This window comes from Empidonax traillii, unplaced genomic scaffold (genome assembly GCF_003031625.1).
Source record: "Empidonax traillii isolate 1590-97213 ecotype Southwest subspecies unplaced genomic scaffold, ASM303162v1 scaffold16:size2589160, whole genome shotgun sequence".
Classification (NCBI taxonomy): Eukaryota; Metazoa; Chordata; class Aves; order Passeriformes; family Tyrannidae; genus Empidonax; species Empidonax traillii.
Window position 1 is genome coordinate 2,059,648 of NW_020955209.1, and position 14,712 is coordinate 2,074,359.

A 14,712-nucleotide genomic window follows, 5' to 3' on the forward strand; every position below is an offset into this window, starting at 1 on the left:
AAAAGTGGGACTCGGGGCCCAGTCAATGGGGCTCCCCGCAGCGCGGGCTGAGTGGAGCCATCTCGAACCAGTCAGCCGCGGCACCAATTAATCCGCTCTTTGTCGCAGCCCCGGCCTCAGCAGCAGCGGCAGCAGTAGCAGCAACACATTTGGCCATTGTTCAGACCTTCATGCAACGGGATTTACCCTTTCAAAGAGGCAGTTTTGTCCCAAAGAGTTCGAGCGGAAGTTTCTCACTGACAATTTGCCCCAAATAGATAGATTTGTCAGCAGCAACCTTTAAAAGCAAAAAGCCATGGAGGGAAAAGGGGAGAAAAAGAAGTGTAGGAGGAAGAGCAAGTGCATCCTTGTCCGTCTGTCTGTCTGTCTGTCTGTCTGGGAGGCCATCCCGAGCAGGTGGGATGAGTGCAGGGCCTGAGGTACAGAAAGGCAAAATAGCATTGATGGGGGCTCTTGTTCATCTCAAGGCAGATGTAGCAAGGGAGCTAACAAGCTCCCAGGCGGTTGTATAGCTGCTCTGACTTCTGAAAGCCTTTCAGGGAACTTCTTTTACATGGCATTGTCATGCCTGATACACAGCAATGTGCTAGGCTACCCAGGGTTTCCCAGCCTCAAACACCCCAACAGCAGCTCAAACTTGAGAGCAGCAGGCCTCGCTCTTTATGGTCTTTCCACCAAAACCTGCATTTAAACGCCTACAAGCTTTTTTTTTTTTTTCATGAACAGGCTGGTGTAGCTTTTCTTATGCCCATTTCAGTAGGGCTCATATTCCAGGCAGGAAAAGGGTAAACAAACCCACGGGTATTTCTTGCCCCGACACTGATGCTGCAATGCTCCTTACAGACACACCCTCCTTTGGACTTCACAGTCTGTTTGCGTGAACAGAGAGACAAACCTGCTGTGTTGCAAACTGCAGCTCTTCACATGCACTGCTGTTGCTCCCATCCTCAGAGCATAGCACTACCCAATATTCCTGGCTCACACATAGGACCTGCCCTTCCCCACAACACTTCCCCATATACTCCAAAAACAGAATGGGAAAATGCACAGGAAACTCTCTCCACAGCTTGGACTCCAGCAGATCCACATCCATACACACATTGCCTCTCCCAGCAGCATGGAGACAACCTTACTCTCACATTGCAGGGCAACAACTGAGAAGTTCCCAACCCTGTCAGACTAATATCTCTTAATAGCTCAAATTTTGGGAAAAATAGAAAAAATAAACTTAATCTCCCCTTGACCCCACCTTGACACTGAGATTAGCTCAGTTAGTTAGAGCCTGGTGCTAATAATACCAAGGTTGTGAGTTTGGTCCTTTTATGGGCCATTCACTTAAGAGTTGGGCTCAATGATCCTTCGGGGTCCCTTCCAACTAGGAATATTCTGTGATTCTGTTACACCCACAGGTTGGGTGGCGAGGTGGGAGCTAGCAGATTCCTTTGAGCATTATGGTGCTGAAAACTAGAGCTCTGTTTTTTCCTGGGTAAGACTGAAAGAGGTTGTTCAGCCCAACTTAGGGTTGCCCTTTGCATGCGAGAAACTGGCACCTAATCCTCTAGACACCAAGCATAGCCTGATCTTCCCCAGAAGCCTTTGCACAGCAAAGAAGCCAAATTCACAGGAGAACAAGTGGTTCTGCTGCAGTCTTAGTGCTTATCTGTTGCTATTTGGGCAGTTTGGCTTCCCGAACAAAGCTGAAGAAATACAGTTTGCTGATGTAGATCTGCTGCAGTTATCTGACCAAAAGAAGGGCATGAGAAATAGGTGCAAGGCAGCTATACAGCCCTAAAACTTTGCAGTGAACTCTGGAAACTCCATTGCTGGGTGACAGCTGGTCCAGCTCTTCCATCAGACTACTTGGTCCCACTGTATCTAAAATGAGGTTTATCTACATTATTGAAAGAATCTCATTGTTTGAGTATTGCCCAGCCCACTGGTGTTTATTTGACGGCCTTCCCAAGGCATTTCCTGAAAGACACGAGAAAAATGAAGACCAAGTTCAAACTGACATAAAAAATGTCACCAGTCTGTTTCATACCCACCAAGTTCCCCTAAGCCTGCTTACACCTGCTGTTGGAAAGTAAAAAGGGCACAAGTGGCTGCAACCTAATTATAAACCAGCTAGAAGCAGGGGTCATTTGCTATTATGTTAGACCTATTCCAAGTCAATTAGTTTAGAAAACCCAGAACACATTGAGTTAAAACCGAGACCAACTTAAAGCTCTCAGTTAAAACTGAAACATCAGGCTCCACACCTGAACACAGCAGTGGATATCAAGTATTCTAGGTGCCCTTCAGCACAGAGGACAAAGAGTTCAACAAACAGTTGCAGAGCACCAGTGTCCTCAGTCCCATGAGACAGTTGTAGGATCTAAGACCTTCCCCATCTGCAGAGGAGTTTTAAGAGATCATAAGGGCAGGTGAGTAAGCATGGACACAATTTGCAATGGTGCAATACACCGAGATGGGTAAAATTCAAATAGTACAATTGCAAATATATTCAAACACAGCTTTCTCGCTATGGCATCTCTCTGGTGGGAGCCTCACTCCTTCTACTCTCCTAGAAACGCACAAATAAATTAACATTTGTTCTTCCCTGGCATAGGAGGAACACCAGTACGAGGGACAGTGGTATCCATAAGGAAGCTTGGCTGTTTCACCGTTTATTCCTTTAGCATGATTGACCCTGGTCATCAGTCAAATTGATGGATCTCCCAAGACCAAACCTCCTCTTTTCTGAGTAGTCATTTTGCTTAAAATTTCCAATAAAAGGAAAAAAATCTACTGGATAGAGAAAATATTCTACCACCTACAGTGTGTTTACTACATGCACAGAAAACAGAACAGAAGAAAAACGTATTTCCTCTGTTTGTCTGTCAGATGCTGAATCACATCAACATCATGCCAGCAAAAAGGCTAGCTGGATTTGGGCAGAATCAGCCAGCACTGACTGCAATGACAATATAAATAAAACATAAGTAATAATCAAACATACACTCCTGACAATACAAAACTAGTTAATTGATCACACAGAAGACTTTAAGCAACTTCCCACGCATATATGTAGCCAAACTACAGTATTTTGTTCCCTCTTGAGGTTTCCTAAAGATCATGATTCAGTACACAGTATCATCTCTTCACTTGTAATTGGAACAAAAGCATTATTGAGCAATAATCTGTGCACCTGACTTCTACTGCGTTAGCTTAGCGATCTGCCACACAGCTTTGCTTATCAGTATCAGCACTGCCACAGAACTGAGTAATTACGAAAAGCAGTTAATTGTAAACATTACTAGTTATTATTGCTCCACAAGCACCAGTCCACACTGGATTGCCATCCATGTCAGTCCTCAGCTTTTGATTCAGTGCTTCAGTACTTTTTGCTCTGTATTGTAGTGAAGAACTAAGTCACAAGATAAAGCTCTGTACTGGAATTATCATAACACATTACCCTTATTTATGTTTTTTTATAAAGCCATGCTTTGTGGAAAAGAGGGACATACAGGTACTGGATCACATCTCACAAGGGGGATATCCTCACCCATATCCAAGCACCAGTAATTCCCTAATATATATATTTAGTGATACAATGTTCTTGTGACAATGCAGCAAAATTGCATCTGGCAAAATCACGTGAAGACATGAGAAAAATATCTGAAGTCTCTTTTAAGAGCACTTAAAGCTCGGAATCCCTGGGTTGGTAGCATGCAAGTGCCCCACACTGCAGAAAGCACTCCAGGCACCTGGGTTTATGAACCATCAAAATACATTGCAAGTTGAAGGATGTACATTGCATTTGAATGGTGAAATCTCAATTGAGGACTGACAGGACTCTTCCAGTCAGAGAGGCTGCCTAAAACTTTATTGTTCACATTGAATTTTGCAGATCTCATCCACACCAGAAATCCTGTCAAAGTCTGTTAAACTACTGCAGTTTCATATTTACAGTGGAAGACTGCAGGATCAAAATCTGCCTCAGTGTATGTTCTCATTGGACTATGCTTTCTGTTTGGGTATGACAAATGCAAATAGCTGCAGGATTAATTCATTTTACAGAGGAGCACAGTAGACTTCTGCTTTCTTAGGGGTACACTTTTCTTAGGGGTAAGAGTGTTAAATCTTGCTACATGGGCTCAGACCACTGGTTTCTTAAGCACACCATCCTGGTCTCATGTCTGAAACATCAAAAGGCAGAAAATCCTAACCAGCCTCATAATACATGTAGCTGGTTGCAGAGTGTTGCATGTTGTTCTCTCCTCTGTTTGGACTTGCCAGTAATTGCTCTACCTGCAAGGATATTTCTGTGACCCATATTTTATGAAGCAAGAGATAAAGCAAACTTGTCTATAAACATTGCAGTCAGTGATGAAGATACACATCTCGTCTTAGAAATCTATCTGCACCAACTGGCTCAATACTTTCAAGCAGCACTGAATGTGATGTGCTGACTCAATGCTGCATCTGGAAGTATTTATTTTTGTTGGTTCTAAATTGACTTCCTGAAATAGATACAACAGATCTGGTCTCCAGCCAATATCAAGAGATATAGCTAAATTGAAATAAATGGAGCTGAGCCACTACATTGCCAGCCAGAAATACAGCCCTTTCTAACAGCATTCTTTGCTGCCACTACACAGTATTTTGTGCAATTGCCTCAAAGGTCAGCCTGTTAATAGGCTTCTCCAGCAAAATTTGGGAGGCCAGTCTACCAAAGAAATGATTACATTCAAAGGACAATCAATCAGGGTCATAGCTAAGGCGACTCTTTCCTACGCACACACAAGTGCTTAGGATGCAACCAGAGTATTTATTCAATACACTTACAAAATGATTTTTAAATGTCACAGCATAGATCCAAGATATATTTATTCCTTGCAGTCAACATTGTTTTATTGACAATTTAAAACTATTGAAGCATAGTCCAATCTTAAGTTTCTCTTACGGAGTTAATAATATATTTGCTCTTGTATTTGGAACTTTCACTAGTTTTACATAGCTGTGTCTCCGCTGGCTTCAGTATTGATACTACCTTTTGTGTTCATGTCAGGAAAACTAAAATGAGGCTGTTTCTCTCTAAATTAGATTGCAGCTGCTGCTACATCACTGGCTTATTACGACACTTTGATTTATATCTAACTAGCAAACTAACAAATAAGTCAAGTTACTAACTACAGCTGCTTTGTTCAGCGCTTGTCTGGCATTGTCTAGATGAGATCAGGTACCAGTGTAGGCGTATAAGCCAAGCCTGACATATCCCTTTCAAAGGCATACGTGATTAATGGGGCATTTCATTGCTGCAAGTGAACTCAGGCTTGTTCCACCCCTGAATACAAGTATTGAGAAGAAGTGCCATGACTTACAGCAATACTCTTTTCTCAGTTATCTTTCTTAGGTATAACTTTCCCCTCTCTTCTGCACAAGATGCCTCTGCTCACATACACTCATCAGATGCAAGAGTGGAAGTACAGCTATATGGTTGCTGTTGCACGTGGTCATTAACTTACTTAACCAAGCATGCACATGTGCAAGGGAGAAACTCACCACTTTTTCTCTGGCATTTGCGAGGAATTCAGGTCTTCCCCAAAGCTTTGCTGGATGGATTACTCAGGATGGAGGATGAGCTGATAGCTGCTCAAGCCCAGAAGCCACTAGAGGTAACTGGTATATTCGCTGTGGGACACCTCAGCACAGTTGAGATGGAACGTAAGGTGCCAGCAGCTCAGGGAAAGTCATCCCCAGCTGCAGCAGGAAGGTGGTTTTGCTTTTACACAGCATACAGGAGCACAAGGAAATCCCTCTTGCTCCAGGAGGGAGGGATCAATTACAGGATTAGATTTTAACATTTTGGGGTAAAAGCCTTTTCTTGCCTCACCTGGGTAAAATTCATGGCACCAAACTGTAGTGCTTTTTGGTTTGATTATTTTAATCAGGGCTCTCAACATGGCCCTGCATCCCTAGAAAGCATCTGCCCCAGTGTGGCTGCCAGCCCAGCTGCCACACGGCATCCTCATCCCACAGGGTTGGATATGTTGGGTGTATGGTGGGGTCTAACCCCAGGCAACAACGCAGCCCCACACAGGCACCACCCCACTCCCCTTTAGTGGGGAACAGGGGAGAGAATAGGAAGTGTAAAAGTGAAAAAACTCCTGGGTTGGGATAAAGACAGTTTAACAGGTGAAGGAAAAGGTACACATGTGTGCAAAGCAAAACAATTCACCACTTCTCATCGGCAGGCAGGTGTTCAGCCATCCCCAGGAGAGCAGGGCTCCATCACACTTAACAGTGACTTCGGAAGACCAATGCCATCACTCTGAACATCCCCTCCTTTCTCCTTCTTCCCCCAGCTTTATATGCTGAGTATGAAGGTTTATAATATCCCTTTGGTTAGTTGGGGTCAGCTGTCCTGGCTATGCCCCCTCCCAGCTTGCACACTGAGCTCCCTTGCTGGTGGAATGAGAGGTAGGGAAGGCCTTTCGCTCAGCGGTAGCGAAAACATCCCTGTGCTATTGACACTGCTTCCGGCACAAATCCAGAACACAGGCCCATGCCAGCTACCGTGAAGAAAATTACCTACCTCAGCCAAAACCAGCACAGCAGGATGGCCCAGACAGGGCACAGGGGAGGACCAACATCACGGTGCACAGTGCAGGGCCCTCCCGGGAAGGTGTGCATAGGGCAGGGGCTTGGCAAGGAAGACTCAATACTAAAAAAGAACATGTTAGGTGCATTTTGGGGAGCAGCCTGAGTTGGGCACCAAGTGCAGCCGTGTCGCAGACCAGGAGCGTGGCGGGACAGCCAAGAATCACCGCAGTCCCTTCAGCAGCCCTCACAGTGCAGCTGCCCATCCATCTACTGGCAAGTGGATATAGAAAGGGATTTGGGTGGTGCTGCAAAACCGTGGATTGTGACCTAAAGAGAAGGGAACTCACCTTAGATTTCAGAGGTGATTTGGCAACCCTGAAGAATTACACCCTGTGGGTCTCTATGCTGTGAGGGTGCTGCTGTGCTCACGCCTTTTGCTTGGGGCTGCCTTGAGACTTCCCTGGCTCTTATGTGGCACATACCACAAAGGAGGGGAATGAAGATAGTTTCTTAAGCATCCCAAAACAAGAGCAACTCCTCCTCCCAGGAGAAAATAGCTCTATCCTTTCCCTTCTTATCTCCTTTCCAAGAAAACAGGTATGTTAGATTTGCCTGATCTTACCCACCTGCTTCCCACTGAGAGAATCAGTGGAAAATACCACATCCATATATTCTGCTGCTACATCCATACATCTCTGGCAGTTCAAATGTTTCCCACACCTGAACTTCTTCTTTTCCTTTTTTTTTTTTTTTCTGCTCACTGAGTATCTGTTGTTTCCCCATCCGAAGAGCAGAGAAGACACGCAAGATAAAGGCAGAAGTGCTGAACTTGAAGATGGGTTGCACATTGGATTTTTCTTGCTGCTAAAACTCCATGAAAAGAAAAGATACCTGGCGAGAGGCTATGGCACAGGGATGAAAAATGTCACCATGTAATGCAAGTCCAGAGTCCTGAACGAGACACATTGGAAAGGGAACACATGCCAGCGCCTGTATCAAGATGGATAACTGTACTTCCAAGGCACTGTGAGAAGACAGTAAATTTCATTACTGTATTAGCATCTTCTATATATGTAGGACTGTTTAACAAACAAAATACTAAATATAATTGTTGTGGTTTAGCAGGCAGCTAAACACCATATGGCAGTTCACTCACTGCCCGCTCAGTGGGACAAGGGAGAGAATCAGAAAAAAACGTAAAACTTGTGGGCTGACATAAAGGTAGTTTAAAGGAACAGAAAAGAAAGGGAATAATAATAATAATGATAAAAGAATATACTGATAAAGTGATGGACAATTGCTGTCACCCACAGTCCGATGCCTAGCCAGTCCTCCAGCCTGCTCCCTCCAGTCTTTTTGTTCAGCAATGATACCGTATGGTATGGGATATACCTTTGTCCAGTTTGGGTCAGCTGTCCCAGCAGTGTCCCCTCCCAGCTTCTTGCACACCCCCACCTTACTTGCTGGCAGGGCAGTATGAGAAGCTGAAAAGTCCTTGACTTACTGTAAGCACTGCACAGCAACAACTAAAACATCAGTGTGTTATCAATATTATTCTCCTCCTAAATCCCCAACACAACACTAAACCAGCTACTATGAAGAAAATTAACTCTACCCCATCCAAAACCAAGACAGTAGGGGTAAATGTTAAACGGTAATAATGGTAATAATTATAAATAAAAAGGTTAACAATAATTTCATGCCTTTTTGGAGCTGTACTACTTTTCCATCAAATGACCATGGAAATGGCTTTCATAGGAGCTGCAGTGAAAAACTAGTGTAAGGGAGAGAGCTCTTCCCTGTATTCTTGGAAGATACATGCTGCCTTCACTTACAGGGCTGAGATATACCCACCCAGAGGAAAGAGGACAAACCCCAGCTGGTGCAGATTTGCAAAGCAACACCAGGCACAGCCTGGGGAACAGGGAAAGGCTGATGGTTTGCTCCCGCCCCTGCCCACCTCACATGCAGAGCCAGCTTTGGGCGTGTGCATTATGTTAGCGGAGTTTTGGGTGGAGGGATGGGTTGTTTGAGCCCTTCTTTTTATTTAAACTTCACAGAGCCTGATTTTGTACTTGGGAGGGAAAGCCCTGCTCATATTTAGAGCAGCCCATCTAAGGTGTGGCTGGAATCTGTGGACACAGTTTGATCAGCCTTTGCAGTGTTTTTCAGACTTTATAAGGCAAAGAACTGTAGCTTCTGTAGGGCCAGAGATCTGCCTTGCTAGAGCAAGGGATGCCCAGGGACAGTTATGGGGGCATTTAATCATCTTAATCATCTGCTGCCATTTAATCATCTTTGTTTTGGCCTCCAGACCCTGCTAATGTAGCATCTCCTTTCCTGTTGCTCTCCACACTGCCCAATGACTCCCTGGAAGCAGATTTGGAATGAATTTGTCTGCATTCCCTTATACACTAGTTTCTTTGCTTTCTGAGATCTCCCTGAGCAACTTCCCAGTCCTCTGGACAGTGTCTCTCAGTGTTAGGCAGGACCAGGCATGTCCTGATTCAAGGCTTTCTTCTGTGCCATGGATGCACTAGACCCATGGGGAGCAAAGAGCAAAAAATCACTGGGATTCCAGTGCTGTTCAGAGTCATGCAGCCCTGCAACACAGGTATGGTGTAGGCACAAGAGGAGTCACTCATAACCCGAGGTAGAAGGATGGAAGGATGAAATAATGAAGTGCAAAAGGACGGGGACAGTGTGTTTAGGGCTAGGCTGAGCACCACTTTCCCTCAGCATTACTGCCAGCAAGGGGAAAGACAGTTATGGTGCATTAACACCTCACCCCAGTGACAGGGAGGAGAAAGGAGAGACCGAGGGACATCCGAGGTTTTCAGTTCCTCAGCAACTGCTGCCCCTGCTCTCTGGTGCCCTTGCCCGCCTCAGCTTGCCTATGCAGGAGAGACAGCCTTTCCTTCCTCCCCAGATGCGGAACGAAAGCACCTCTCACCATTCTTTGGCTGCTCTACCAGGTCTCAACAGGTAGAGCTTTTCCAACAGGTGTAGCCGGAGAGGCCGAGTTGGGAAAGGGTCCCGTCTCTGGCCCCCGGCTCTGACAGCGCTGCTGGGCCACTCGAGGCACGGCGAGGTCGGCGGTGCCCGAGGGTGGCAGCGGCCCTACGGAGCAAGAGCGGGCTCCTTGCACTGCCGCCGTGCAACAAGTCCCGGGGCCGGGGAGCGGGAAGCAGCAGTCGCCCCCCACTCTCCTTGCACGCCGCGCCGTGCGCCGGCCCTGCTCCCCCCGTGCCAGCCCCCGGCTCCCTCGGCAGCACGGAGGTCCGGCTGCCCGGCGGGGAGGCTGCAGGCTCGGCCCGGCCCGGCCCGGCCCGGCTTAGTCCCGGTCCGCTCCCCACACGGCCCCGCCGAGTGCCAGCACGGCCGTGCGGCAAGGGCAAGTGCAGGGGCGAGCCACAGGCGAGCCCCACCTCAGCACGAGAAAACGCGAAAGAAACGGGGTCTTGATCCGTTCTTTCTGCTTTCCCTTTTGTCTCTCTTCTTTTTTTTTTTTTTTTTTTTTTTCTGGGGGGAATGTCCTTTTTTATGACAGTGAGGGCACAAGGCGAGTGAGGAGGCGGAATCGTCTCGGCGGCCTCTGCATTTTGTGTGGAAGCCGCTCGGGGGTTCATTAATATCATTAGCATTTAACCCCCTCCCTGCCCCCTCCCCTTCCCAGCGCGGGGTGACGTCACGCGGCGGCAGGAGTTGGGGGGAAAGCAAGGGAAGCTCAGTGGGCAAGGGGCGTCCCTCTCCCCTCCCCGCCGCTGCCTGTCACAGCCTCTCTGCCGATATTATAGGGGCTGAAGCCTGGAGCTCAAAGCGCGAAGTCAGCCAGTGTAATGAACTTCTGGAAACCTTTCCCTTTTTATACCATTCAGTTTCTGAGAGGCAGAGACTGCCTCCTCTGACGCCTTTTCCCCCCTTCCATTATTTTTCCAGGCTCTGATCTCCCTGCTCGTTGCACCGAGGCGCTCGGCGCAGAGCCCCGCTCCCCATCCTACCTTCTCTTTCGCCTCATTGTTGTCCTGGCTGCTGTGGCTCTCGCTTGCCTTCCAGGAGCGCGGTGGCGAGCACAGTCGCACCCCCTGCACCCTCCCGGGGTCCCGAGAGCATCTGCTCGCAGGGGGGCAGCGAGCGGCCGCCGACTTTGGGTCACTTCTTTGCTATTTTTCTTTGCCTTACTTTCGGCTTTCCTTTTTTTTTTTTTTTTTTTTTTTTTTTTTTTTTTTTTTTTTTTTTTTTTTTTTTTTTTTTTTTTTTTCCGCCCCTTACCGCGTCCCTGCAGCGTGTCCCCGTCCCTCGGGAGGACATTGCTGGGGAGCGGGGCCGCGGCGAGGATGTGCCGGCCCCCGCGGCGGAGCCAGCAGTGAGCGCCCAAGAGAGGCACCTGCCCCGCGGAGGAGGGGGCGCTCCGGGGGGGCCGCACCGCCTCACCCCGGCGCCGACACTTCACCCCGAGTTTAACGACTCCCGGGGGCTTCGAGCATGAGCAAGCCGGCGGGATCAACAAGTGGGTAATAACGCGGTGGAGACTTCGAGCAGCCTTGCCGAGCCCGGCTGCAGCCTGGCCTGGGGGGCGGGAGGTGGAGGGGGAGGGAAAGGAAGGGGAGGGGGGGTTGCGGCTTGGGTTTGCATCCCCCCCCCCTTCCCCTCCGCCACCCCCGCCCAATTGAAAAAGAAGTGTATATTTCCAACCAGAGTGGCAACGAATATATAGGCTCAGTGTTGCCCCTATGGAGTTTGGGCCCGGGGTTTTACAAAAAGTCGCTTTTCAGCTGCATGTCCTGGCCTTCCGCGCCGGGAACCGGGGCAGAAGCCGGTGGGCAGCGAGCCCCGGGGCAGGCGGCTCTGCTGGCGGCGGGGAGGGGGCTGGTCCCACCGGAGCTCGGGCGGCTGTGTGCGGGTCTTCGGTGCTGGGGCGGAAGAATGAAGGTTTGGGTTTAAATGGCATTACGGCGTTGAAACGTGCTGCTTTTCTCACGGACTTTATGCAACCTTCTGCGACATAATAATTTCTTTTTAAGAGTTTGAAACTCCGGTCACTCAATTACACGGAATCGCGTAAGCAACTCAGTTGAAGGAGGATTTAAATGCAATACTTTGCACACCATTCCCAGTTACAACAAATAATCCTGCAACGAGGAAAGCAGAAACAACTTAAAAGTCACATTTTCCTTAATCCTAAATCCATGCACCTCATAACTGGAGAATTTAAAGTATGACTAACCGCTCTTACAGAATGGCTCAATCCGTATAATCCCAATGGGACTTTCGGAGTTCGTAATATGGATGGAGTCAGTAACAAAGGGGGGGGGGGGGAAATACCCAATCCAATTTAATGTCTGACAAGTGATGGATCGGACAGCTATTTCCTCTGCGCTCCGACGGGCTCCCGGGGTTGCGGAGCACCGGAAAAAGGGAGTCAGAGCCGTGAGGAACCCGCCGCGGTACCTGCTACCGGCCGGCCCCCGCCAGCCCTTTGCGGCCTTCTCCTCGCCGCTGCCCTCCATTATTTTGACCCGGGTTCGCCCTTTGTCCGCGGGGGCCGTGAAGCCGGGAAGGAGGGAGGGGGGTGCAGCAGGCCCGGGGGACAGCCGGGGCCGCGGCACGGAGGTCGCGCGTGGCGGAGGCGGGCGGCGCGGAGCCCCCGGCGCTGCGGCCGAGCTGCCGCCGCTTCGGCGTGGGCTGGTTTTATTCCTTCCTCCTCGGGGCTGAGTGTGGCATCTTTCCGAGCCAGCCGCCAGAGGGGAAAAAAAAAAAAAAAAAAAAGTAGTCGAGGTGCTAAGGGACTAACCGGGGTAGAGGAGGGGGGGGCAGGGGCCAAAAACCTGCCGTGGCCGGGGGCTGGTTCCGCCGGCTGCACTGCCCAGGCTGCTCGGGAAGTGCGAGGCAGTCGGAGCGGGATCAGGCCCGTGGGCAGCCGCGCTGGGACGTTGTCGGGGCTCCTGGCAGCTTTCTGAGTGCTGGGGAAGGGGCAGGAAGGACCAGTGAGCCTCGTCCCCCAAAGACACCGGAGCTTCTGCCGGAGACATTTTGCGAAGGAGAAAACCCGCCAGTCTGGACCGCGCCTCTGGCCGCAGGGCGCTGGGCGACCCTGGGCCACCGCCGCCGCTTGCACCACTTGATGACCCCCTGACCTCGGGGACCTCCCGAAAGGGACCCCCAGGCCCGACTCGGCCAAACCCCACGGGGACGGGCACACGCGTAGTCTTGCTCAGGGCCCGGTCCCGAGTCCAGCCGCACTCGGCAGCGCATGCAAGCTGTCCCGGGGCCTGGGCGCTTATCCTGGAGGTCCTGGGGGGCTCCCGGGCAAGGGGGCTGCGTCTTGGCTTTTCTGCCCGCCGGTGGGCGCCTGGCGATGTCAGCCGCGATGTCAGCCTGGGTGGTAACAAGACCCCATCCCGCCGTCCCCCGAGCCCAGACTAACTTCTTTCAACAGCCTCTGATGGTAATTACAGTAATCGGGGCTGCCATATATCCTTTAAGCAATTATGACACAAAAAAAAGCCCCCAAGGACCCCCTGTCGTGGGATGTTCAAAACGGTTTCCCTGCTGAACAGAAATCCCATTTTCTTAGCGCTAAAACTTCTGAGACGAAGCGGTACCTCGGGGAACCGGAGCGCTTTTAAACAGAGTTAATCAGTTATCGCATGACCCCGTGTCAAGCTTACATTTTTCTCCTCCCGCCCCCCGTCCTGCCTCTTACCCGTCTACTTATTTCATATTTTGCCCTGCACGAAAGTTTTCTCATAACAGCCCCTGCGGGGCAGAGATTTGGGTTTTGGGGGGGGCGGGGGGGTGGGGAGTGGAGAAGGAGCAGAGCGCGGCCGGGTCTGCGGGCAGGCGGCGGGACGAAGCGGCCCTGCAGACGCGCGAAGCTGGGGGGCCCCAACCGCTCCCTCCGCCGTGTCCCCTCTCCCCGTCCTCAGCCTCGCCAAGGTCCACGGAGCTCAGCGGACCGGCCGCTCCGGCTGCTGGAAACGTGTTTATGTGGGTTTGGCGATGTGCTCCAGACGCTCGGGTTTTATAGACCGAATATGTGGGCGTGTAAAAGGATATATGGACAATACGTTTACATGCATGATGTGGATATGTACTTAGATAGTGAATAGTATTTTTTCAAAACTGCTCCCAGACACAAAATCCGTCTGGGGAAAACTATTTTTAAAAGTAACCCAAGTTTCTTCCTTCTCCACCACACCACTTTAGCGCCGGCGGAGCCGAGCTGGCTGCCCCGCACCGCAGGCCAGCCGGGGAAGCGGGGACCCCCGTGGCTGTCCTGTGCCCTGGGGGGGACAGCGGTCCCACGGCGGGCCTGGGTGGGCGGCCGAGGCTGGGGATGGTTGGCAAGGGAAGAGGAGCGGAGCGGGGTCCCGGCGCGGGGAGCGGGGTGGACCAGGGTGCGCGGGGGCAGCGCGGCAGTGCCGGGCTCCGCACCGGGATGCACCAGCGCTGCACGTATTGCTCCAGTGTCTCTCCCCCCACCCCTAGCCTGCCCCTCCTCCTCCTCCTCCTCCTCCTCCTCCTTTGTGTGCGTGCGTGTGGACCCTCTCTCTCCCCGTGGATGCTAAGGACTGGAGAGGGAAGTCGAGCGCTTTCCCCCCGTTGGCATTGTGCGATATCCGAATTCCCATGCTACACTTTTTGACGGGTCACTGGTGCCCCAATAGGCAGGTGGCAAGGAGGGCTTGTAATTACACACTCCCAGAAACGGTGCCTTGGCCTCAGCCCTCCTCACGGGCGCCTACCTGCAGCTCCAAAGCCGCGGTTTGCTCGCAGGCAGTGGGTCAGGGGGGCATCCTTCAGCTGCGCTCCTTATTAATTGCGTAAAAGTTTTCTATTCTTTAACCTCTCTCCCTCCCTCCCACCTTCCCTCCCTCCGCCACCCCTCCCTCTCGCAGTCCCTAACCTAATCCCCGTCCCTCTCACCGTGTTGTGTATAGCAGCTGTCGGGTTTCATTTAGGGGAGAAGCTGGCAGCTTGTGCTCATTGGAGGCAGTCAAACGAGTTTCAATGGGCAAAATCATTAAGTTAACACTTTATCTAATGTCCCTATTGTCTGCCAGCAGGCATTGTCTTAGAGCCTTAGCACAGACATGTCTGAAAGTATCTCGGACTCCTAAATTC

At 50.4% G+C, this 14,712-nt stretch overlaps 1 protein-coding gene across 1 annotated transcript in view; it reads left to right on the forward strand.

Moving 5' to 3' along the window:
- Positions 1-10,849: 10,849 nt before the first annotated feature.
- The window catches only part of NR2E1 (nuclear receptor subfamily 2 group E member 1), a 20,162-nt gene continuing 16,299 nt past the window's right edge, over positions 10,850-14,712 (forward strand). The window contains exon 1 of the mRNA XM_027895433.1: positions 10,850-11,095. Within this exon, the coding sequence (XP_027751234.1) occupies positions 11,071-11,095 (25 nt within the window). The 5' untranslated portion in view covers positions 10,850-11,070. The remainder of the gene's footprint in view (positions 11,096-14,712) is intronic.